Raw genomic sequence first — 26,127 nt, 5'->3', positions numbered from 1 at the left:
AGATTCAAAACCGGGTGAAGCAGGCGTCGGCTGCCTTTGGAAGACCACGGCGTCGGGTCTTCCAGAACAACAACCTCCACTTGCACACCACAGTTGCTGTCTGCAATGCTGTCTGCATCACCACCCTCCTCTACAGCTGTGAAGCATGGACCACATACAGCCGTCACATCAAGACCCTGGAGCGCTTCCATATTGGATGCCTACAGCGCATCCTGGGCCTCACCTGGCGTGATCGTGTGCCTCATACGGAGATACTGGCGAAAACAAACTGCCGGAGCATCGAGGCCACATTTATCCAGCACCAACTGCGCTGGCTTGGACATGTGATACGGATGCCTCAAGACTGACTGCCCCGCAGAGTGCTGTACGGCCAGTTACACCACGGCCGGCGCTTGGCAGGGGGGCCGAAGAAGAGGTACAAGGACCAGCTAAAGACTTCACCGAAGAAGTGCAAGATCAGGCCTGAGGACCTTGAGACTGCTGCTGCTGACCGTGACTCATGGCGGCAGCGCTGCCACGAAGGAACTCACAGGCTGGAGGAGGACAGGACTGCCAGAAGGCAACAACAGAGACACAGGAGGAACACACCCATGACTGCCATCACCACTACCGCCACTACAACCTACACATGCCCTACCTGCAATAGAACATGTGGTTCCAGGATAGGACTTTTTAGCCACCTGCGAACCCACCGCTAAGGACATAAGTGGACGTCATCATCGGATTCGATGGACAACCTTAAGCAAGCTGTGTGTGTGTGTGTGTGTGTGTGTGTGTGTGTGTGTGTGTGTGTGTGTGCGTGTGCGTGTGTGTGTTACAAAGTCCAACAGACATCCTCATGCACGCTCCCAAAGCGTGTGTATGAGCGCGCCCCGCAGGCACAGAACGGGAGCACGGACAAACCTGTCAATCATTAGTGACTCTGTGAAGACAGAGGAGCTGTTTACAGCGACGGACCTTTTCTGTTCTTAAACTCTTTTCTAACACTCTTTTCTGTTCTTAAACTATTTTTCTATCATTCTTTCTATCACTTTTCCTGTGTGCGTCATTGAACAACTGTAAGTTGTACTTAGTGTCTACTATGTTTGTCACGGTTATTATTGTCGCTTTATTCTGCTCAGGGTAATTTTGTGCCATTGTTTGAGGTGCCATTCTATCTCTGTGGAATGATGATATTTAGGTTGATTCCTGTTATTATAGTTGTATCTATGTCTACCTAATCTACCTACATGCATAATTTACCTTTCTGTTTAAAGCAGGGTCCCCACGGCCATGAAATTCATGGAAATATTTTGAAATGAAAAATAAAAGCGGGCTTTGTGATGGCAGCCTAATGTATGTCTCAATTGTTAGGTTGCACTGCATAGGGTGCCAGGTTGGTGTCACGTGATAAAAATAACGGATCTACAAGCTCACAACGTGCTGCAGCGTGATGAGTAGTTAGCTTGTAGAGCTGTTCGTTAGTCACGTGACACCAACCTGGCAACTTATGCAGGTTGTGTGTTTGCTGTCCCAACAAACAATTGCGAGCAACGTGTGAATAGTCGGTGAAGCGTAAACGAACGCAGTTAAAACATATCGGTTGAACTAGTAGTATGATCCGCAATGCCAGGGAAATGTTTGTTTAATCATTTGTGGCTTACAAATGAAATGTTTAAAGACTGGGTAAAGCGAGAAGAGGACCCGAATAGAGCTGGCTGCAAGTTATGTCACAAATCTTAGCCGGATACTGTAGGCTACTGTTCCTAAAATAAATGGCACTTTAAGTTTACCACTCTTGATTTGTTTTAAAGAATTATGTTCATCCCTCCTTGTGTCTGACAGTATCCTCTTGTTGAAAACTTAATAAGAAAAACATAGGAAAACTTACAACAAAAGTGTCATTTTAAATATCCTTGCATCCTTCATTACTTTTAAATTCATAAATGGGGCAAATGCAAGGCAATATATAAATATTTTTAAATATGTCATACGGATGCCATAATGAGTCTTGTATTCCAGTGCAGTGGCGCAGGAGCCTGTTTAATTAAAGGACACTGTGTCCCCCCACTATTATTATATATTTTTTATAAATAATAAAATCTGTCCAGTCCCCCGCACCTCGCGACCACCGCGAGCGCGAGGCGAACCAAATTAACCGAAATAACCGCATTATCCCCCCCAAAAATCAACAAACCCACCCGAAATAACCGCAAAATGTATGTGTCCCGGACGGGTCCCCGCACGTCATATTCCGTTCCGGCGCCCCTGTTCCAGTGAGCTATGCCCTAATTTTGCACGAAATGTGTGTGTATGTGTGTGCGTGCTCGTGCGTGTGTGTGTGTGTAGCAGACAGGATGAAGATGGCCCGGTGGATGACGGTGACCTCTCTGCTCCTTAATGGTAAGTAGATCTAATCAAAGATTGTTAATTTAGCAAGATACGCAATCTCCGGTTTACTTCCCGTTTCTGCGTGACGTAGGTGGACGCCTTTTTATGAGACAGGAAGCAAGTTGGAGTCTATTGATTCCAATGGAAGAGTGAACGTGAACACAGCTTCTGAACCATTCCTTAGCTCCATGGTTACTGAACTAATTATTGGACCCAATCATCACAAGCCACACAATATGTACAAGATGCTAAAATGGCTTTTTTTAGAGACACAAATTAGGAGAAAATCTACTTTGTTATCGACCTTTCTCTATCCCAGCAACACACTCTCGCGAGATTTGGGAAGATATCTGAAGAATCTGCAGTCTGACGCACGAGACATAGAGGGCTCTGTCTGTCCCTTATATTATATTGTATTATTATATTAGATTTTAACTCTATGCTTTGTATAAGATATGTTCTAGAAACTAATAAACTGAGATTCCATAATGTGAATATAGCACGTGAAATATGGACGTATTCAAAATTAAATAAAATGTGTGTTCCAATGCTCTATAATTGTCCATTATTACAGTAACTGTCTTGGTTGATGGTGTATGATTTGGGAATCATCATGCTAAACATTCATGCTGAACACACTAGTGGTAAAATATATAACGTATAAATAAAAGGCCCCGTTACAATGTTGAGCAGAAACAGGAGCACATCTAGCATAAGACTGAATAATACATGTGTGTTTGTGGGGGGAATGTTATGGCTGTCTTAAAAAGCATCTTTTCCAATAACAGTGCGCTTTCAAACATGTAAAGCATTTATTTTCTTTAATGAAGAAAATACACAAATGCATATTATCCACATGACGTTGTCGGCCAGGGAGAGGGGAGGGGGAGGGAGGGGGGAGGGTGGTGGGATGGTCGGGGGAGAAGACAACCACGCCTACTTAGGAGATCATTTGTAGGATGTGTGTACTACTTCACCTCTAGTGGCTCCAATGGAGAATGTGTATCTTTCTAAATTAACAATCTTTGATCTAATCCTCCTGATACCATGTGACACCGTGATAATGTCACTGTGATGATGTCATCACCATGATACATGTGACACTGTGGTGATGTCACTGTGATGATGTCATCACAATGATACCATGTGACACCGTGATGATGTCACTGTGATGATGTCATCACCATGATACCATGTGACACTGTGATGATGTCACTGTGATGATGTCATCACCATGATACCACGTGACACTGTGATGATGTCATCACCATGATACCATGTGACACTGTGATGATGTCACTGTGATGATGCTTTTTTGTACTTTACTGGAGTATTTCCAACTTTCAATACTTTTACTTCTACTCCACTACATCTCAGAGGCAAATATTGAACTTTTACTCCACTACAATTATTGGAACACTTTAGTTACTAGTTACTTAGTAGATTTTGATATTTTTTTTACAAAACATACATTAACCCCTTCAGCCCTATTTAAACTTTGGCTATTTGAAAATAACAGATCTACCAGCTCACAACGCTTTGCATTGCGACGCGTTGTGAGCTTGTAGATCTGCTATTTTCAAAAGATTTTAATACATTTTATACATAATTAATGAGTACTTTTACTTTTGGTCCTCTAAGTATAATGTATATGTTGATGCCAATACTTTTGTGCTTTCACTTAAATTTTGATTACCGTACTTTTTACTTGTATCAGAGTATTTCTTCATTGCAGTATTGATACTTTTACTTAAGTAAAAACATTTTGTACTTTTCCCACCACAGCCAGTGTCTGTCTCCTCTGGAGGAGGAGCCTGTCCATGGAGACACTTATAGACACAAGCTTTTAAAAAACATTAAAATTATCAAAAGCTTAAAAAGTGATACTTTTCCAAAATGCTACAATGATGGTATGAGTTTGGTCTCTTGAAGGTTGCTTCACATTGCGATACATTGTGTGCTTGTAGATCTGCTATTTTCAATTATTTTAATATATTTTTTTTACAAATTTAAAATCTTTGAAATGGGACATTCTGCATGATGAGTGCTTTTACTTTTATTAATTTAAGTACTTTTACTCAAGTACATTTTGAATACCTATTGCTACTTTCACTTGTAACAGAGTATTTCTGCATTGTGGTATTATTACTTTTACTCAAGTGCTTCTTCCACCACTGGTTGCAGTCAGACTAATTCATTTGATCATGTGTCTCTTCAGCTCTCCAGGCTCTCCACACAACAGGTAAACAAACATCAACACATACATCATATACACACATTCATCATGTATATCTACATCATATATTACTCTCCAGGCTCTCCACACAACAGGTAAACAAACATCAACGCAAATACTAATATTATACATTTGTAACCTAGAGGTTTTTCTTCTAATCAAAGTAATATAACTTTATTTAACTGTTTATTCTATTGTCTGTGTACAGAGTCTGGTGATGTCATCAGGTTGGTGGGAGGAGCCAGTCACTGTGCTGGTAGAGTGGAGATGAAACACCTGGGAGAATGGAGACCAGTGTATCCTTTTGGCTGGAACCATAAGTCATCATCTGTAGTGTGTAGACAGATACAGTGTGGATCTGTGGTTTCTACAGAACTGAGACGTGGTTCTACACGACCTATGTGGTGGATTGCATCTCCCTGTGATGGGTCTGAATCTTCACTGAGAGAGTGTGGAGCAGTGCTGTCTCAGACTGCCCCCATCAGTCTGGAGCTGATCTGTTCAGGTAACAAACAATGACTTCAACAATGATACTAATGTTTACTGTCTGTCTGTCTGTCTGTCTGTCTGTCTGTCTGTCTGTCTGTCTGTCTGTCTGTCTGTCTTATCTACTGTCTGTCTGTCTGTCTGTCTGTCTGTCTGTCTGTCTGTCTGTCTTATCTACTGTCTGTCTGTCTGTCTGTGAACAAACACTCTATAGTAATGATTACTATCACAATATAGAGCTATTTAACACTGTTACTGAACAAACACTCTATAGTAATGATTACTATGATAATATAGTGCTTTAACCTTTTAATACAAAACTTTTTGTTTTAACCAAAAAATAAATAAATACATTTTGGGGGTCCTTGACATGACAATGAAAAAGGACAATGTAAAGAGCACCACTGACAAAGCATCATTAATATTTTCAGAAAACTGTTAGGATTTAGAAGACATTTGCGGAATCTCTCTCTCTCTCTCTTTCTCTCTCTCTCTCTCTCTCTCTCTCTCTCTCTCTCTCTCTCTCTCTCTCTCTCTCTCTCTCTCCAGAGTCAGTAAGGTTGGTGAATGGGCTTAGTTCATGTTCAGGCAGAGTGGAGGTGAAGTCTGATCAGTCGTGGGTCTCAGTTTGTGAAGGTGACTTTGACCAGCAGGATGCAGAGGTGGTCTGTAGGGAGCTTGGCTGTGGGACTCCTTCAGTCCTCCAGGGGGCGCTCTATGGAGAAGTGAAGGCTCCACTGTGGACCAAAGAGTTCCAGTGTGAAGGCAACGAGTCTGTTCTCCTGGACTGTAGAACCTCAGACTCAACTAGAAACACCTGCTCACCTGACAAGACTGTTGGACTCACCTGCTCAGGTAAAAGACAAACTACACTTTAGCTTTGATTATTAGTTTAAGGTCAAAGTAATGTTACTTTTTTAACCACTTAAAACCTATATTTAGTTTACTGTATTCCCAAGGGCTTTATACTAGGCCCACTCCCGTTTTCACTCTAAAATTGCAGATGTACAAGCTCGTATTGTGACGAGTTGTGAGCTTACAGATCGTCTATTTTTGCAGACAGTTCACCCTAGAATAGGGACACTACAGTTCTTAATGCTTATTCTATTGTCTGTGTACAGAGCCTGATGATGTCAGGTTGGTGGGAGGAGCCGGTCACTGTGCTGGTAGACTGGAGATGAAACACCTGGGAGAATGGAGACCAATGAATCCCGCACTCTGGGGCCATAAGTCATCATCTGTAGTGTGTAGACAGATACAGTGTGGATCTGTGGTTTCTACAGAAAAGAGACAAGGTTCTACAGATCAACCTAAATGGTTTAGTATGTCTCCCTGTGATGGGTCTGAATCTTCACTGAGAGAGTGTGGAGCAGTGTGGTCTGATACTTCCTCCTCCAGTCTGGAGCTGATCTGTTCAGGTAACAAACACAGTCCTTGACATGAAAAAAGTTTGAGAACCATTGATAATATAGCAACATGAGTAAAACAATAAAATAAAAACAACTTTAGGAAAAAAACTGTTTGTAAAATCCCAAGAAGCAAAGATTTGAGTTAAAAACTTTCACTTTAAAAAAGCATATACAGTATATATTCAAACTAAAGATTTGCTCGTAGCGCAGCACTCAGTGCCGTATATATATATTGCTTGTATATTTCCTATTATTATATAGCCAAATAAATCTTAAAATGACACGGATGCGTTCCCGGTCTTAAAGTGTTAAAAGGCTGACTGAGGAAGAGGTAGAGATGCTGCAGGAGTTCAGTGAGGGAGAGAGATCCTTTTCCACAACTGGGTTTTGCACCAAATCTGGATGCTTTTCAGGGCCTTTTAGGGTGACCACCCGTCCCGAAATTCGCGGGACAGTCCCGAAATTGGACCCTCTGTCCCGCGTCCCGCACAAGCAGAGCAATGTCCCGAAAATCAAAGATATGAAAAAAGAAAAAAATATATATATTTTTTAGGGCCGGGACTTTATCGCGTTAATTTCGATCAATTAATTACAAAAGAATTATCGCGTTAAAAAAATTAACGCATTTTAATCGCGCCTATTTTTTTCACCGCGGAACGTTTCTCACTGGACGAGTTTCAGACGGACCTATTATCCAGCGCACCAGGTTGGTGCGCTGGTATTATCGGTCCGCCTGAGAAGCTGTCTGAGAAGTGAGAACGACGTCGTTCTCACAACAACAGAGCAGCCACTGAATGAAGACGTGCCGCATAGCCTGCTTGATAATGTTGGCTGGGCAAATCAGAATCTGTAATGGATGCCGCCCCCCACGCGCGCGTTTGTCCCGTTTGGGGGGGGGTGCACGATGCGGTGCGGGTCACATGCGCGCGATTTTTTAATAATTAATTAAACGACTATAAAACAACTAACAACAACACACTCTACCAGCCTCCAATGGTGGCAAATTAGCAGATCTACAAGCTCACAATGCCTTGTGCTTGTAGATCTGCTATTTTCACATGGTTACTGTATGTTTTATAATATTAATCAAAATCTACAAAGTAACTTGTAACTAAAGTTTTGAAATAAGTTTAAAAGTTAAATATTTGCCTCTGAGATATATTGGAGTTACTGGAGTAGAAGTAAAAGTATAAAAAAAATGGAAATAGGCGTATTCGAGAGTCCTCAAAATTGTACTTAAGTACAGTTCTTGAGTACATGTACTTAAAGACGTTTACCAAAATCCATTTGAAAACAATTTTTCTCACTGATCTCAGGTCAAATATTGATGTGCGATTAAAATGCGATTAATTTAGATTAATTAATTACAAAGCCTCTAATTAATTAGATTAATTTTTTTAATCGAGTCCCAGCCCTAATATTTTTTTATAATAAATCGGTAAAATCAGGCAAAAATAAGAATTAAATAACATAACCCTAACCTAACCCTAATCTTAACCCTAAAACCAAAATAAAGATACCCAAAAACGAACCCAATCCGCCCAGACCCGACCCAAAAAAATCGCGCGCGCGCTTCGCGCGCGCACACGGGAGGTCCACATGCACGCGCGCGCATGTGTCCCGCGATGTCCCGCGGAATGGACACGTCTGTCCCTCAATGGGTCTGTTTGAAGGTGGTCACCCTAGGGCCTTTATTAAATATTGACAAATGTAAAATTGTGGATTTGTACACAGCAGAAGGAAGAGTTGTTTTAAAGCAAAGTGAATGGGAGGGTTGATACAGTGTGGAGACATTAGGGTGAAACCAGTATGCAGGGTTTTATATAAACCACCTTTAAGGAAAGGGACTGGGCATTTACAGTGGAGGATTTTACATGCTGCCATTGTAGTAAATGTTTTTATTTCTATGGTCAATCCTACAGTGTCAGGTAAATGTCCTTCTGTGACCGTTTTTCATTGCTTTTATGAGTGCAAAAGACTTTGTGACCTTTTTAATACATTGGTGAAAAGTGGTCTAAGGGCGCGGTCCCACCAAAACATGGTTGGCTGCTGTTAAACACAGGTTTTGGGCGGCCACAGTTTTTTTGCAGCCAGCGGATTCTAAAAAAAAACGCAGTGACGCACCTGTCACTCACTTTCAGGACCCTCCCCGTAGCCCGCACCGCCTTCTACCTTGAGCACCATGGTGCTTCCTGAGTCTTGAGACGGTCCGCCTTCCACTCACCCGATTGGACAGAGGGGGAAAAGCAGCTCCTGCCTCCAGCAGTTTTATGCTTCAAATGGACAAGTCGTGTAGAGCGGATAAACTCAAGGTCTGCGCTACAAGCAGAAAGATGCGCTCTTGTGTGAATCCACGCATTTACATTGACAAAGCATTGGCAGATTCCGCCCCAGAGGTCAAATAAAAGTGTGGTGGGACCGCGCCCTAAGACTGCTTTTATCCTGGGAGCAGGTTACAGGAAAACTGACTGTGTGAAATGGAACATATTAAATGTGGTTATAGGAGAGGCTAAAATGGCTACAGTAGCAAGAAGAATAGAGTAGAAGACAGGGCAGGGCAAAATGCACTTCCTGTTTTCGTGTCTTTGGTGAAAGCCAGAATATGGATTGAACATTATTCTTTTTTAAGGAATGAACAACATTGAGGAATTCATCTGAAAGTGGTGTTATAATGTGTTCTGTGGTAGATGATCATTTACTTTTCAATATCGTTAAGGTAGGTGTTTTTTTAGTATTGATATAAACAGATATGTGCTTTGTGTTGCCTTGAAAAAAATTACTGGATTTGAATAGTTTTTTGGTAAAAGATTTGTTAAAACTCTCTCTCTCTCTCTCTCTCTCTCTCTCTCTCTCTCTCTCTCTCTCTCTCTCTCTCTCTCCAGAGTCTGTAAGGTTGGTGAATGGGTTTAGTTCATGTTCAGGCAGAGTGGAGGTGAAGTCTGATCAGTCGTGGGTCTCAGTGTGTGAAGGTGACTTTGACCAGCAGGATGCAGAGGTGGTCTGTAGGGAGCTAGGCTGTGGGGCTCCTTCAGTCCTCCAGGGGGCGCTCTATGGAGAAGTGAAGGCTCCAATGTGGACCAAAGAGTTCCAGTGTGAAGGCAACGAGTCTGTTCTCCTGGACTGTAGAACCTCAGACTCAACTAGAAACACCTGCTCACCTGACAAGACTGTTGGACTCACCTGCTCAGGTAAAAGACAAACTACACTTTAGCTTTGATTATTAGTTTAAGGTCAAAGTAATGTTACTTTTTTAACCACTTAAAACCTATATTTAGTTCACTGTATTCCCAAGGGCTCTATATTAGGCACACTCCTGTTTTCACTCTAACATAGCAGATCTACAAGCTCGTATTGTGACGAGTTGTGAGCTTACAGATCGTCTATTTTTGCAGACAGTTAACACTAGAATAGGGACTCTACAGTTCTTAATGCTTATTCTATTGTCTGTGTACAGAGCCTGATGATGTCAGGTTGGTGGGAGGAGCCAGTCACTGTGCTGGTAGACTGGAGATGAAACACCTGGGAGAATGGAGACCAATGCATCCTACACTCTGGGGCCATAAGTCATCATCTGTAGTGTGTAGACAGATACAGTGTGGATCTGTGGTTTCTGCAGAAACGAGACGTGGTTCTACAAAGCAACCTACATGGTTGATTTCATCTCACTGTGATGAGTCTGAATCTTCACTGAGGGAGTGTGGAGCAGTGAGGTCTGTTACTTCCTCCTCCTACATTCTGGAGCTGATCTGTTCAGGTAACAAACACAGTCCTTGACATGAAAAAAGTTTGAGAACCATTGATAATATAGCAACATAAGTAAAACAATAAAATAAAATCAACTTTAGGAAAAAAAACTGTTAGGATTTAGAAGACTTTTGTAAAATCCCAAGAAGCAAAGGTTTGAGTTAAAAACTTTCACTTAAAAAAAGTATATATATATTCGAACTAAAGATTTGCACACATTTTTTTTTTCAAATAAAAAAAATAGCAGATCTACAAGCTCGTAGTGCGGCACTCAGTGCCGCGCTATGAGCTTGTAGATCTGTTATTTTTATATAGCCAAATAAATGTTAAAATGACACAGATGCGTTCCCGGTCTTAAAGGGTTAAAAGGCTGACTGAGGAAGAGGTAGAGATGCTGCAGGAGTTCAGTGAGGGAGAGAGATATCCTTTTCCACAACTGGGTTTTGCACCAAATCTGGATGCTTTTCAGGGCCTTTATTAAATATTGGCAAATATAAAATTGTGGATTTGTACACAGCAAAAGGAAAAGTTGTTTTAAAGCAAAGTGAATGGGAGGGTTGATACAGTGTGGAGACATTGGGGTGAAACCAGTATGCAGGGTTTTATATAAACCACCTTTAAGGAAAGGGACTGGGCATTTACAGTGGAGGATTTTACATGCTGCCATTGCAGTAAATGTTTTTATTTCTATGGTCAATCCTACAGTGTCAGGAAGATGTCCTTTCTGTGACCGTTTTTCATTGCTTTTATGTGCAAAAGACTTTGTGACCTTTTTAATACATTGGTGAAAAGTGGTCTAAGGGCGCGGTCCCACCAAAACATGGTTGGTTGCTGTTAAACGTAGGTTTTGGGCGGCCACAGTTTTTTTGCAGCCAGCGGATTCTAAAAAAAACGCAGTGACCCACCTGTCACTCACTTTCAGGACCCTCCCCGTAGCCCGCACCGCCTTCTGCCTTGAGCACCATGGTGCTTCCTGAGTCTTGAGACGGTCCGCCTTCCACTCACCCGATTGGACAGAGGGGGAAAAGCAGCTCCTGCCTCCAGCAGTTATATGCTTCAAATGGACAAGTCGTGTAGAGCGGATAAACGCACGGTCTGCGCTACAAGCGGAAAGATGCGCTCTTGCATGAATCCACGCATTTACATTGACAAAGCATTGGCAGATTCCGCCCCAGAGGTCAAATAAAAGTGTGGTGGGACTGTGCCCTAAGACTGCTTTTATCCTGGGAGCAGGTTACAGGAAAACTGACTGTGTGAAATGGAAAATATTAAATCTGGTTATAGGAGAGGCTAAAATGGCTACAGTAGCAAGAAGAATAGAGTAGAAGACAGGGCAGGGCAAAATCCACTTCCTGTTTTCGTGTCTTTGGTGAAAGCCAGAATATGGATTGAACATTATTCCTTTTTTAAGGAATGAACAACATTGAGGAATTCATCTGAAAGTGGTGTTATAATGTGTTCTGTGGTAGATGATCATTTACTTTTCAATATCTTTTAGGTAGGTGTTTTTTTTTAAGTATTGATAGAGACAGATATGTTTTTTGTGTTGTCTTGAAAAAAAATACTGGATTTTGAATAGTTTTTTGATAAAAGATTTGTTAAAACTCTCTCTCTCTCTCTCTCTCTCTCTCTCTCTCTCTCTCTCTCTCTCTCTCTCTCTCTCTCTCTCTCTCTCTCTCTCTCTCTCTCTCTCTCTCTCTCTCTCCAGAGTCTTTAAGGTTGGTGAATGGGACTAGTTCATGTTCAGGCAGAGTGGAGGTGAAGTCTAATCAGTCGTGGGTCTCAGTGTGTGAAGGTGACTTTGACCAGCAGGATGCAGAGGTGGTCTGTAGGGAGCTTGGCTGTGGGACTCCTTCAGTCCTCCAGGGGGCGCTCTATGGAGAAGTGAAGGCTCCAATGTGGACCAAAGAGTTCCAGTGTGAAGGCAGTGAGTCTGTTCTCCTGGACTGTAGAACCTCAGACTCAACTAGAAACACCTGCTCACCTGACAAGACTGTTGGACTCACCTGCTCAGGTAAAAGACAAAATACACTTTAGCTTTGATTATTAGTTTAAGGTCAAAGTAATGTTACTTTTTTAACCACTTAAAACCTATATTTAGTTCACTGTATTCCCAAGGGCTCTATACTAGGCCCACTCCCGTTTTCACTCTAAAATAGCAGATCTACAAGCTCGTATTGTGACGAGTTGTGAGATTACAGATCGTCTATTTTTGCACAGTTAACCCTAGAATAGGGACACTACAGTTCTTAATGCTTATTCTATTGTCTGTGTACAGAGCCTGATGATGTCAGGTTGGTGGGAGGAGCCAGTCACTGTGCTGGTAGACTGGAGATGAAACACCTGGGAGTATGGAGACTAGTGGATCCTCTACTCTGGGGCCTTAAGTCATCATCTGTAGTGTGTAGACAGATACAGTGTGGATCTGTGGTTTCTGCAGAAAGGAGACGTGGTTCTACAGATCAACTTATATGGTTTATTAGTTCTCACTGTGATGAGTCTGAATCTTCACTGAGGGAGTGTGGAGCAGTGGGGTCTCATCCTTCCTCCTACAGTCTGGAGCTGATCTGTTCAGGTAACAAACAATGACTTCAACAATGACACTAATCTATACTGTCTGTCTGTCTGTCTGTCTGTCTGTCTGTCTGTCTGTCTGTCTGTCTGTGTGTCTGTCTGTCAGTCATATCTACTGTCAGTCATATCTACTGTCTGTCTGTCTGTCTGTCTGTCTGTCTGTCTGTCTGTCTGTCTGTCTGTCTGTCTGTCTGTCTGTCTGTCTGTCTGTGTGTCTGTCTGTCAGTCATATCTACTGTCAGTCATATCTACTGTCTGTCTGTCTGTCTGTCTGTCTGCCTGTCTGTCTGTCTGTCTGTCTGTCTGTCTGTCTGTCTGTCTGTCTGTCTGTCTGTCTGTCTGTCTGTTGTATTGTATTCCTGTACAGCAGATCACTATAGAAACAGTAAATATCACAATCAAATATTATGTGTCCATGTAATAAGCTAATAGAGCCATAAAAATGATTATTTATTATGACTAGACAATATGTTTGTTAACCAATGGTCATTACCAAACGTTTGATCCTGAGGTGATTCATCTTGTAGAATACATTTCTATGAAATAATGATTTAATACATGTATTGATAATGTAGCTTTAGGTTATACAATGTGTATCAAATGATAATTTTAGATTAGATATTACAGATAAATTAACTTTAAAGTAATTATCAAGGCATGAGTTCTTCTCATTATAGCAAAGCAAATGTTTTTACTAAATTACCCTAAATATTATAAGGTCCAGGGTGTGTATCGTACAGGAATTAGAATGCTTGGTGATAAAAGGTGACAGAACATAATGCTGTACTTTACATAAAACTAAGAAATATCATTCAAAATAGAGAGAATATATAGAAAATAGACACCAAAATAAACATGTCAAAGACATCTGTGTTACATGTTTAAGCTGTGTATAGAATACATTGCTGCTGCCAGATTGTCCTCTGGTGTGGGATAAAATGTCTTACAACATTGTTTAAACCAACATTGTCTTAAACAACATTGTTTAAGACTGCGAACGCATCTGTGTCATTTTAAGATTTCTTTGGCTATAAAAAAATAGCAGATCTACAAGCTCATAGCGCGGCATCGATTGCCGCTATGAGCTAATCTGCTATTTTTGAAAAATCATGAAAATGATGCAAATATTTTAATGTATATGTTTTAAAGTAACATTTGTAAAATATTTTGTTCCAGGGACCCCCGCTTAAAAAAAAAAGGTATACATTAAATTTTGAATGATATGTCTTAGTTTCATGTAAAGTACAGCATTATATTCTGTCTCCTTTCATCACCAAGTATTCTCATTCCTGTCCGATGCACACCCTGGACCTTATAATATTTAGGTTGATTTAGTGAAAACATTTGCTTTGCTTTGATGAACTCATACCTTGGCAAGTACTTTAAAGTTAATTTCCATAATGTATCTGCAATACATAATCTAAAACCATCATTTCATAAACATTTTATAACCTAAAGCCAAATTATTATTTTCTATTAATTATAGAATAATTATTTTATAGAAATTGATTCTACAAGAAGAATGCACACACACTCCCTGGATGGCAAAGCCGAACCTCTGCCCATAATTTTTCAGATCAGCCTGTCATAGCGCCACAATTTTTGCAACAAAGAAAACGCGAATCGGTACACAGTATCTCTATAGTCATCCGATTTTCCATTTTCCATCCCGATTGGCTAAGATTGATTTCCAAAGTTTGCAGGATCGTTTTTTTAACAAAATGCCTCAAATCATAAACGCAGCATGCAATTTCTGTGAAATTGTGCATTACATTCCCACTAGGCCGAGGAAGCAATACCACTTGAAAAAAAATCAAATCAGCCTCATGGTGGCGCTATAACAGTCCGATTGGCGTTTTTAACTACAACTGCATCGATCTGTGTAAAACTTTGCACACACACTCCCTAGAGGCCAAGTAAAAAATATCTGCCCTGCATTTTTCACATCTGCTTTTAATAGCGCAACCAGGAGGCCGATTTTTGTAAAAAAGAAAATGGATATTACTCCTTCAGATTCTGTCAAAAATCACGCAAATCGGTACACAGTATCTCTAAAGTCATGTGATCCTAACGGATCTGTCCGATATTTTATATTCCATCCTAATTGGCTAACATTGGCTTCCAAAGTCTGTATGATTGGTCCGTTTTGAACAAAAAGCATTGAATCATGAACACAGCATGCAATTTCCGTGAAATTTTGCCCGCACATTCCCACTAGGACGAGGAAGATATGCCCCCCTTTTCACATTGGCCTGTTATAGCGCCACCAGCAGGTCTGGCGGGGGCCTGTGCACTGAGCACTTTTTCTAGTTTACTGTGTGTGTGTGTGTGTGTGTGTGTGTGTGTGTGTGTGTGTGTGTGTGTGTGTGTGTGTGTGTGTGTGTGTGTGTGTGTGTGTGTGTGTGTGTGTGTGTGTGTTCACGCTTTGTCCATAGTATCATATTTATGTTGCACTTAAACTTAAAGAGGTAGCTTTGAGCTTTGAGATCATTTATGTTATTCATAGTAGTGTCCAGTATTTTATTATTTTGACCAAAGCTGGTGTAATCCTAGACACCACATTATTCAAATCGTTAATTGTTACTGCTCATTCCTATAGTGAGCAATACTGTCGCCTATTCCTTATAAACACTCAGGAAAAAAACTGCATTTATTTCAGTGTACAGTGTACACTATACTTCTACTATCTTTATTCCTCCATAGACCCTCCAGAAACCCCCTCAGTATCAGTGGATCCAGCAGGAGAAGTTGTTGAGGGCAGCAACGTGACTCTGACCTGCAGCAGTGATGCCAACCCACCAGTAGACATTTACACCTGGTACAGAGACATCAGATATATCTCCACTGGTCCTCAGCTGGTGAAGGACAATGTGTCTCCTGCAGACTCTGGACAGTACGTCTGTCAGGTGACAAACACACATGGATCACAGAGATCATCACCACACCATCTAGATGTTCAGTGTAAGTGAACTAAACTGTTTAGGTTTGTTTTGTTATTTTTTACAGACAGCAACACAACAGCATCGTTTGTTGAAATGTGTTTAGTTTTTGTGTCATAAAGAGGGCTTTTAAAGTGACATAAATGTTTCTCCAACAGATGGTCCCAAGAATGTCCTTTTGTCAGTAAGTCCACCAGGAGATGTTGTCAAAGGAAGCTCAGTCACTTTCACCTGCAGCAGCAGTGGATCAAATCCACCAATCCAGAGATACACCATTTTCAAAGACAGAACTGTAGTTGCACAGAAGAAGAGACCGAAGAGACAGATGTTATCTGTCTCTTCGGTCATCCAACCCAGTGACAGTGGAACATACTACTGTCAGGCAAAGAACAACATTGCTACAGTCAATTCACCTGGAGTCACTGTTAGTGTTTACTGTGAGTATTTAATTGAATTAAGATCAAATTATATTATATATGTTGTGTGTGTGTGTGTGTGTGTGTGTGTGTGTGTGTGTGTGTGTGTGTGTGTGTGTGTGTGTGTGTGTGTGTGTGTGTGCGTGCGTGCGTGCGTGCGTGCGTGCGTGCGTGCGGTTCCTCATTGCTTGCACCACAGAACAGAACACTGAAACACTGTCACACATCTTGAATGGCTGCTATGCATACAAAGGGATGTACATAGCACGTAACGATAGAATTGTGGAACTCATAGCAAAGGACATATCAAAATATCCTGCATCTACAGTGAGAATGTATACATTTCATCCATGTTCCACCTCTGTGATTGAATGTAGGAGTGGTTGGTATTTAATGAACTCGGTCATAAAGGCTTTTTCTAGGCTAAGGTCAAAGGTGCATGCTGTAACAATCGGCCCTTTGCTTTTGAAAGGGAAATTATTAACTAAAAGGAAAACAACAGGATCGGTAGGTTTTAAACTGAATTACGTTTATGTAATTTTAGTCACAAAATAATAATCAACAGGGCAAACAGTAAACAAATAATACACTGGCTTGAAATAGACTGTCCTTGTCTCTTTCCCTATTACACTCTTAAAAATGCTGGGTTATTTCTATAAACACATTGCTGGGTTGATTTGGCTGGGTCATAATTATGGGTTATTTGGGTTCTGTAAACACACTGGTGGGTCAAAGGGGTTACCCAGGGGCTGGGTCAAAGGGGTTATTAGGTCTTCAAACACCTACCTGGGTTATTTCTAACCCAGAGGTTGCTTTATTTTCATTTTCATCATTCTGGAACCATCTTTTTGTCACTTCTCACATCAAAACACAAGGTATGTAACCTATATTTTATCACTATATTTTACCTATATTTATATAATTAAATGTATACATTGTGGTTCTATATGGGCGTTGGTGTAAAGTAACTAAGTACATTTATACTCAAGTACTGTACTTAAGTACAATTTTGAGGTATTTTTCACTTTACTGGAGTATTTCCCAATTCTCAGTACTTTAAACGAAATGATGCAACGCTGATATCGCTTTTGTAATGCATTTTATAATATTTAAGGCACCCCGTGTGTATTGTATTCCAATAATAATAATAATAATAATAATAATAATAACATGTGTGAGGAAAGTTATATTGGCGCGTTCGAGCTGAAGAGCTGATAAATAATCCATTGTCCGATTCGGCGCCCCCTAGTGGCCAAGTTATTCTAGAAGGACCGTAACCCCAATTTTCAGAACCACATGTCTGTGTGAGAGGAAATGTATATTGGCGCGTTCGTGCTGAAGAGCTGATAAATAATCCATTGTCCGATCGTGTTCTCGCCCCCTAGTGGCCAAGTTAATCAACAAAGCACGTAACCCTAGCTTTCGCAACCACATGTCCGTGTGAGAGGAAACTTATATTGGCGCGTTCGCGCTGAAGAGCTGATAAATAATCCATTGTCCGATCGTGTTTTCGCCCCCAAGTGGCCAAGTTAATCGAGAAAGCGCGTAACCCTAGCTTTCGCAACCACATGTCCGTGTGTGAGGAAACTTGTATTGGCGCGTTTGGGCTGATTAGCAGATACGGAATCCGTTGTCCGATTGTGTTTTCGCCCCCTAGTGGCTGAGATAATAGCGAAAAACTGTTCAAAAATAGTAAAAACAAAATCGGACACCAGTATACGCATCAGCGCGCCACCCCGAACGTGCTCGTATAACTCTCCTCGCACACGGCCTTACCGTTCTCCTCAAATGGCTGGGGACTAATCTCAACTTATTTCGCAAATAACACAACATATCTCCTTAACGATACGTTTTTAGAATCCGTCGTTCGGACATGTTGTACAGCTCGCCGAGACGCACGCGTGGATGTCTTGTTTGTCCCGCTACGACACTTCTAACGTTTGCTTCTGACAATGACATAAGGTACATGGAGTCGTAGAACGTTCACCCATACTGAGAGCCAAATTCAGAAATTGGTAAAAATGTCGGTTAGGGACAAACAAGATATCCACTTGTGCGTCTTGGCAAGTTGAACAACATATCCAAACATTGGACTCTAAATCCTTATCGTATTTGAGATATAAAAAAAAATGCAATTGTTTCGGCCGCGTCGACCTTTGCAGTCTTTTCGGTGAACTTTTGAACTTATCAGTGTCAGAAAAAATCAGGATTGGTTCCAATAAATCCGGCTTACTCTCAACATGGATGGAGAGAAGTTTTAGATTTTTAAAAAATGTCTCCATTGATTTATCACAGATTAGGTGCTCGATACCGCACGTACAAATCAATGTTTGACAAAACCACTTTCCCAAAGTTTACAAAAATCGAGACCTATCCCATTCGATTCAGCGTCCTTTTCTGAGTCTGGAAAGGTGTTTTTTAATATTAAAAAAAAATATTTAAAAAAAATGTGAGAAAAGCTAAACCTTGAACTATTTCAAAAATCGATAACTTCTTATTAAACAATTCTAGACTATTGATGTAACCTACCATTTGACTCAAAATCATCTCAGTAAGCGGTTGGAAGGGTCAAAAAAAATAAATATATATATATATTTTTTTTGTGAAAAAAGCCTCACGTTTATGACAATTTAACGCTTGTTTAAACCACTTTCCCAAAAGTTAAAAAAATCGAGACCTATCCCATTCAATTCAACGTCCTTTTCTGAGTCTGAAAAAGTGTTTTTTAATTTAAAAAAAAATATTTTTGAAAAATGTGAGAAAAGCTTAACTTTATATTTCAAAAATCTATAACTGCTAATTGAAAAATTGTAGACTATTGATGTAACCCACGATTCGACTCAGCGTCATCCAATTAGTGAGGGAGGGTGTTAAAAAACAGATTTTAATTATTTGATCTGTTTTAATGTTTTAATGCTTATGTCCGGTGGCAGTATATGCTGGAGCACTAGGAAACCATAATACATTATGGCAGTCATGGCGAAACTTTAACCTGGTGTTTGCACTTCTGCATTTACAGCTTGTACATCTACATAAATCTTCACACTTCATATATAAAATGATTAACTTATGGCCACAGATGTTAAAATCATGTATGGGTTCTCAAAAGTACCTGTATCTTTTGTAATGTTCAATAAAAAGCCTTTTAATCCAATTGCTGGCCATTTTATTCATATGTTTTCACGTGACCCTATGGGTTGAAAGGTGTACTGCACTCACGCAACATTACAACTCTCTGATAAAATGGCCACCAATCAGATTAAAATGCTTTTTATTAAACAATACGGAAGATACGGGTACTTTTAAGGAACCGTACATAATTGTAACATCCGTGGCCATAGGGTCAGCACCTTTTTAGTGACCCTGGAAGGCGCATATTATCGTCGGGGGGGGGGGGGGGGCGAGTTGTGATAACAGCACAATAGGGATCTGTATTAATTATAATATAGTGCAATACTGTGCAAAGTATAACATTAGCAGTTAATGTCAGCTACAAATGTTTTACATTTCTGTCAATGCTAAATCATTAAGTGAAAGAGCCTTAAATTTATGTTGTGATGCGATTAATTATTATTTTAGTAGCTATAAATAGGTCTGAAATAGGTCTATACATAGTTTTGGGTTCGTGTGCAAAATTATCAGATGTACAAGCTCCACTTCAGTCTAGTTTACGACTTGGGAGGCAATACAGATCTGACTTCCCAGCATGCAGCTGCAGCTCACGCGCGCACTTCCTCACTCTCACACAGAGAAGTTGCGGTGAAGTTAAGTTGGTCTAAAGCAGTTCATTCATTTAGGTAAGTTGAGGTTACTAGAGTTATTTATTCATCACATTAATCATTAAAGTTAACAACTATTCAAGTGTATTTTTTAGGAGTGAGTGACTGAAATCACCAACAACATAATGTTACATTTGCTTCATTTGGAAACGTTATTCATTCCCTACCAGCGATGTTCTTGACAAAATATATATTTTTTATCTTTTGTCCATTTTGCAGAGTTTATCTGGAGTCGGATAAGAAGGGGGACGACGGATATCGTGAGTTAAATTACTTTAATGGCTTTGTTTTAGTATGTAACCGAAAAGATTTTCCTTGGGAACCAACTTCGATGTAACACCCGCCCGGCAAGTCACTGTTGCTTTTGGTGTAGTGCGAAGTTAGGTTTCCCATCACAAAGTGTTACCACCGGTTAGCTTAGCATAGCATGCTACTGTAACAACACCAGGTCATGAATGGCGAGGAGGGGGCCAATAATAATAATAATAATACATCGTGAATGATTAAAATGTCTTTATGGAGAGATCGTTCTTTTGTGAGAGTGAGCTCTATCACTGGTCTGCTTTATATTGCTTTATATTGGGCATTGCGCGCCTAAAGTAGTAAACAAACCAGCAGCCAGCGTTGCCAGATATTGCGAAAAAAACAAGCAACCAGGTCTATAAATAGAAGCCTAAAATAAGCAACTAGACCAGCTCAGTCAAACTTTATTGTCTAATGTTGTTTTCGAGCAGTGATTCTATAAGATGTTAATGTAAAGCATTGGTTCTCAAAGTGGGGTCCGGGGACCCCCAGGAGTACTTGAGGCCGTTCCAGGGGGTCCCCAGCTAAATGATGGATAGGAACCAAATGGACCCTTATGGTTCTGTAACTCTGAGAGTGTACAAATGGAACCAAATGGACCCGTTAAATTAATATTGATTTTATAATATAAATTCGGGTCCTAGAGGTATAAATGCCATTAAATGAGGGTCCGTAGCCTAATACATGTCAAACTGGGGGTCCTTGACATTAAAATGGTTGAGAATCACTGCTAGAAAGCCATATAAACCTTCTATTATTGGGGTCCCTGGCTTATCTTTTCAAATGGGGGTCCGCGGGCTAATAAGTGTAAATTTGGGGGTCCTTGACATGAAAAAGTTTCAGAACCACTGATGTAAAGGACCCCCAATATTTACAGGCTACTTTACAGAAAAACAAGCCCAAAGTCGCTTATAATAAACCGATTTGGCAACACTGCCAGAAGTATGAACGAGAGTTGCTTTCTTTACCTCGTCTCGTTTCGGATGTGCTAGGATAACTAGTTTGTGTCATGGAGGATGAAATGTTATTAAAGCTTATGCTATGATAGTGGCATATAAGAAAGAGAGATAAAAAAAATAGACAACATATTCATTAATCACAATTATTTGTATGACAATTAATGATCGTCTCCAGACATTCATAATCGTGACAGCCCTACTAACAGCTACTGTACTGTACTGTGCCTGTTTAAAATGACATTTTATTAATTAAAACAAGTTATGCATTGCAGCTCTAACATTTGAGAATGCCCCCAAAAATTGGTAGCTAAGGTTACAATACATGTTAGGACATCGCACAGTCTTGGGAAATTCTAATGTACTTAATCTGATTTCATTCTAGTAATATGAGGGTGTCACCATGGACACGTTTGTCACAGAGACCTTGACTGCATGGGAGCTTGAGCACTTGATTGACACATTTAAAGGTAAGTTCATTTTAATTGAGACAATGTTGAGATGTAACTATTAATTATTATTTTGTTATTAAAAGCAGAAGGCCATATCCAGTTTAGTCTCTATTTTGACTAGGTAATTAACCACCTAACCCCAATGGACATAGTATACTGGACGTGAGTTAGAGACTTTTCTTTTAATCAACAAAATCTACAAAAAATAGCAGATCTACAAGCTCACAACGCATTGCATTGTGAGCTTGTAGATCATCTATTTCTGGCTAATAATCCCCCCAAAATGTGGATGCTGGGGTGCAAGTGATATATTGTGTTGGTAGCATTTATTTGGTTAAAAAGATAAAAATGTATAATCTGATAGTAATCATTGTTAGGTGTCTCATTTCATCGTTCTTTGACAAACTTCTACCGTCTATTTCAACAGGCCATCTAATGACACCAAGAAAGCCCTTGCGATGGCTTTGGTGTATGAATTCCCTTGCCTTAATTTGGATGGTACTACAGTTGGCAGTGGCTATGTAAGTCAATCAACAAACAAACAAACACATAAAGGAGAACACTCCATACACACACACCTAAAAGAAATGTGCTCAAAGTTTTTCCTAGTGCACAGTCCCACGCACATTTTTGGATTGCTCCTTAAAATCCCATGTAACCATCTTCATGGTTTACGCCAGGCCAATTTAAACTGAATCTAATTGTCTCTTTTACAGGCAGCTTGGTACACACCTGGCCGGGGAAAAAAACCTGCTACAGGTTTCCTGGAGGAGCGCTTGAGGAACACCAGGAAGCGCATGAGAAGCCTGAAACGACCACACCACCAAGAACCACAGGAACAGACCGTCCCTAGTACACCAGGTAATACTAATAACCAATGTTAATTATCCCCACCAGGCTAGATTGGACAAATGCAAGGGATTATATTTTCGGTCCATGACTCTTCTGTCCATCATCTTCTAAAAACTAGTCTCAGGCACCGCTGGACCGATTGGCAACTTTTCACACACTCCAAGTAGGCCAGAACCTCAAATACTTGAAATCAGCTATAATTAATCTGTACTTATCATTCAACAGAATCTGATGTGCCTCCTGAAAAACTTATTGAAATGGTTGAATGGATGAAGGTCAATAGGTATCCAGTGTCCCAAGTTGAGGACTACATGAATCAAACAGGCAGAGTTCCCAAGGCTTGTAGACAATCCTTGCATGGTAAGAAATTATTTTGCTATTGCAGTTTTGCCTATTTGAATGATACTCTATTTGACTGATACTCTGCAATGCACTACAAGTTTATGTTTAACCACTTAGACCCTACAATATATACTTTGTAGACTGGAGTCCCCAGGGTTCTACTTGGTCCACTCCCCCCCCCTCTACACCAAATGTCTTTGCCGAAAATTGGCAATATAAATGTGCACAACGCATCACAGCATGACACATTGTGATCTTGTTAAACTCAATGTTAACCTATTTTTGAATAATGTTTGCCTATTATGACTCGACCAGATGAGGAATTCGAGGGTTCACGTGGTTAAGCAATATAACATCAGAGGGACTGCTGTAAAATGTATAGTCATAGTCCCTAGGTCACAGGACGGGTGTTGACAATCCCAACATTGACTGACTTAAATCATTTACCTGACACTGCCTGTCCCCTAACCATTTTCCTAACAGGTACTACAAGCCCATATCATTTCTCTAAACACTGTTCTATTGTTTTTCAAAATGTATCAGATTTCACAAGACTTCCAGCAGCTTCATCCAGACGCAGTGGGAAAGCTGTTTCAGAACTGGGCTACTTTAAGTGACCCAATCCTTGCATATGCCCAGCGAGAGGGAAAACTGCCCTCAGTGTTAGATGACATGACACCAGGTAAGCTATTTCCTACTATGTAACACACACCGGTTCTTTGGAAATAGCAGATCTACAAGCTTGCATTGCGTCCCAATGGGGCTCGTGAGCTTGTAGACCTGAAAAACTAATTTCACCCTCTGTTTTACACCTGTAAACCTGTGATGTGACAATGAATATTCAGATTCTGATAAGATGTCACAACACTTCCTGTGATTATAATAGGCTATTCAACATCACAGCAGAAAAGTCAATATTGCTTCAGAAATATCAATCTTTACTATACTATTTAAATGTTGATGTTATATGTATTTTTCTTATGTTGCGTAGACAGGGCTTTGAAAACCCTCCGACTCTGCTTCCTCCACCCGTCTTAAGGATGGGAGGAAAAGTCTACAGACCGACCATAGAGGAGTCCTGCAAGTTCTTCATTAATATCCAACCAGTAAGTTTTACTTTAGTTATTCTACTTCAATAATGGTGGGTGTTTCTGTGTTTATTTATTAGCATTTCCTTGCTTCCATAAAAAAGATAATAAAAACAACATGCTTAACTTAAATGGCAGGTTATATTGCAAGTAACTGTTATGTGTTTTGTGTTATGTGTAATTAACAGGTGGGGACCAACATGGTGCAGCACCTACAGACAGCAGAGAGAAAGCAACCCTTCCTGCACATTTTGTGTCTTGGTGATGACATGACAACATCCCAGGTCTTCACCATTGTCTCAGACAGCGCCATTGAAACGGACACTTTGATGGGTGTGTGTGTGTGTGTGTGTGTGTATGTGTGTGTGTGTGTGTGTGTGTGTGTGTGTGTGTGTGTGTGTGTAGTATCCAACAGTTATATAAGAATTGAAAGGTTCTATATGTGGATAGCTCCTTTAGACCAGTGGTTCTCAACCTTTCCTGGATCAGCATTTTCAGAGCATGTTAATTTAATGATCAATCAATCGATTGAATTGAGCTGGGAACTCACATGTCCTATATTTTGGTATCACAATGATAAAAAGTAAATGTAAAGGAACAAACAAAAATATCAGTATTTGGGGGGCCCACGTGCAATATCCTTGCGGCCCAACAGTGGACCCTAGCCCAAAGATTGAGAAACGCTAATAGAGACCATTTTCCTCAAAGTTACAAATTTAAAAATGGGCTAAACTAACAGGAACAACCATTAAATGAACACGCTAAATAAATAAATTAAGTAAATTAAATAAAATACAATAATAAACTCCCAGGTGGGGAGACAATGCTTTGTGTAACCGAGGTCAAACACATAGAAAGCCTTAAAACACAGGTCTAAAGGAGCTATCCACATATAGAACCTTTCAATTCTTATATAACTGTTGGATACTACACACACATACACACACACACACACACACACACACACACACACACACACACACACACACACACACACACACACACACACACACACACACACACACACACACACACACACACGTGGGGGGGCGGGGAGAGATTGTAAAATGTTGTATTGAAAAAAAAGAGAAATTGCAACAAATCCTGTTTTATTGTTGAAATAAAATGTTGCTTTTTGTACATTTTATATGTGTGTGTGCAACTTTTCTACATTTTGGGCTTTAAGAAACTGTTCAAAAGAAACTGTGTAGCCCAGCTAGCACCAGGAATAATGGAAATAGTCTAATGGAAATAATTCATTAGACTATTTATACATTATTATTATATTCTATTTAACCCAGTGATATAGTTAATTTCAATCGCTAGGTTGGGTAAAATAAACAACCCAGTGTATGGTTTACATCTAACCCAGTGACATAGTTAATTTCAATCACTAGGTTGGGTCAAATAAACAACCCAGTGTATGGTTTACATTTAACCCAGTGATATAGTTAATTTCAATCACTAGGTTGGGTTAAATAAACAACCCAGTGTATGGTTTACATTTAACCCAGTGATATAGTTAATTTCAATCACTAGGTTGGGTTAAATAAACAACCCAGTGTATGGTTTACATTTAACCCAGTGATATAGTTAATTTCAATCACTAGGTTGGGTCAAATAAACAACCCAGCACATGGTTTACATTTAACCCAGTGATATAGTTAATTCAATCACTAGGTTGGGTCAAAGAAAACAACCCAGCACATGGGTTAAAATGATCAAACCCATATATGGGTTAAGACAACCCAGGACGTGTTCTGTCCCATAGTGACCCAGTAGCGGGGTTATGGTTGGGTTATTTTTTAACCCAGTTGTTTTAAGAGTGTACACAACAGATAAATAAACAAGTCAACAAACAATAATTATCTCAAAAGCTCCTCCCACCCCAAACAATTCCCAAAGTACTTTGATCCCTCAAAACACGAGTCCACACTTAAACAATAAACAATAACACAAAGAGTCAGAACGCCACCACGGAGAGCCGCTTACTCGTTTTATGAGACAATAATAAACAGTCGCGCGTTAAGGTTCGAGACGGCCACTTCCGTCCGCGGTCCCGAGATTGTCTATTAGCTCCAAACGACTCGTAACCGTTCTTCCGCACTGACGGTCCAACTATTAAGACTCGGGCACCCCTTAAACTGTAATCCACCTGAACAGAAACATGGATTTGTCTCA

The 26,127-nt window shown here is 40.2% G+C and overlaps 1 protein-coding gene across 1 annotated transcript; it reads left to right on the top strand.

The window, feature by feature from the left end:
• The first annotated feature begins 19,921 nt into the window (after positions 1–19,921).
• Positions 19,922–25,046, top strand: LOC311053820 (uncharacterized protein). Its single transcript, XM_084069510.1, has 10 exons — positions 19,922–19,971; positions 20,173–20,213; positions 21,598–21,682; positions 22,092–22,185; positions 22,381–22,525; positions 22,742–22,876; positions 23,402–23,540; positions 23,850–23,964; positions 24,135–24,293; positions 24,352–25,046. The coding sequence occupies exons 4-7, from the start codon at positions 22,123–22,125 to the stop codon at positions 23,473–23,475; spliced, it is 417 nt and encodes a 138-aa protein (XP_083925636.1). The 5' UTR covers positions 19,922–19,971; positions 20,173–20,213; positions 21,598–21,682; positions 22,092–22,122; the 3' UTR covers positions 23,476–23,540; positions 23,850–23,964; positions 24,135–24,293; positions 24,352–25,046.
• Positions 25,047–26,127: the final 1,081 nt, after the last annotated feature.

This window comes from Gymnoscopelus microlampas (assembly GCF_963454915.1).
Source record: "Gymnoscopelus microlampas genome assembly, chromosome: 10".
NCBI lineage: Eukaryota > Metazoa > Chordata > Actinopteri > Myctophiformes > Myctophidae > Gymnoscopelus > Gymnoscopelus microlampas.
This window is presented reverse-complemented; position numbering and strand designations above follow the sequence as displayed.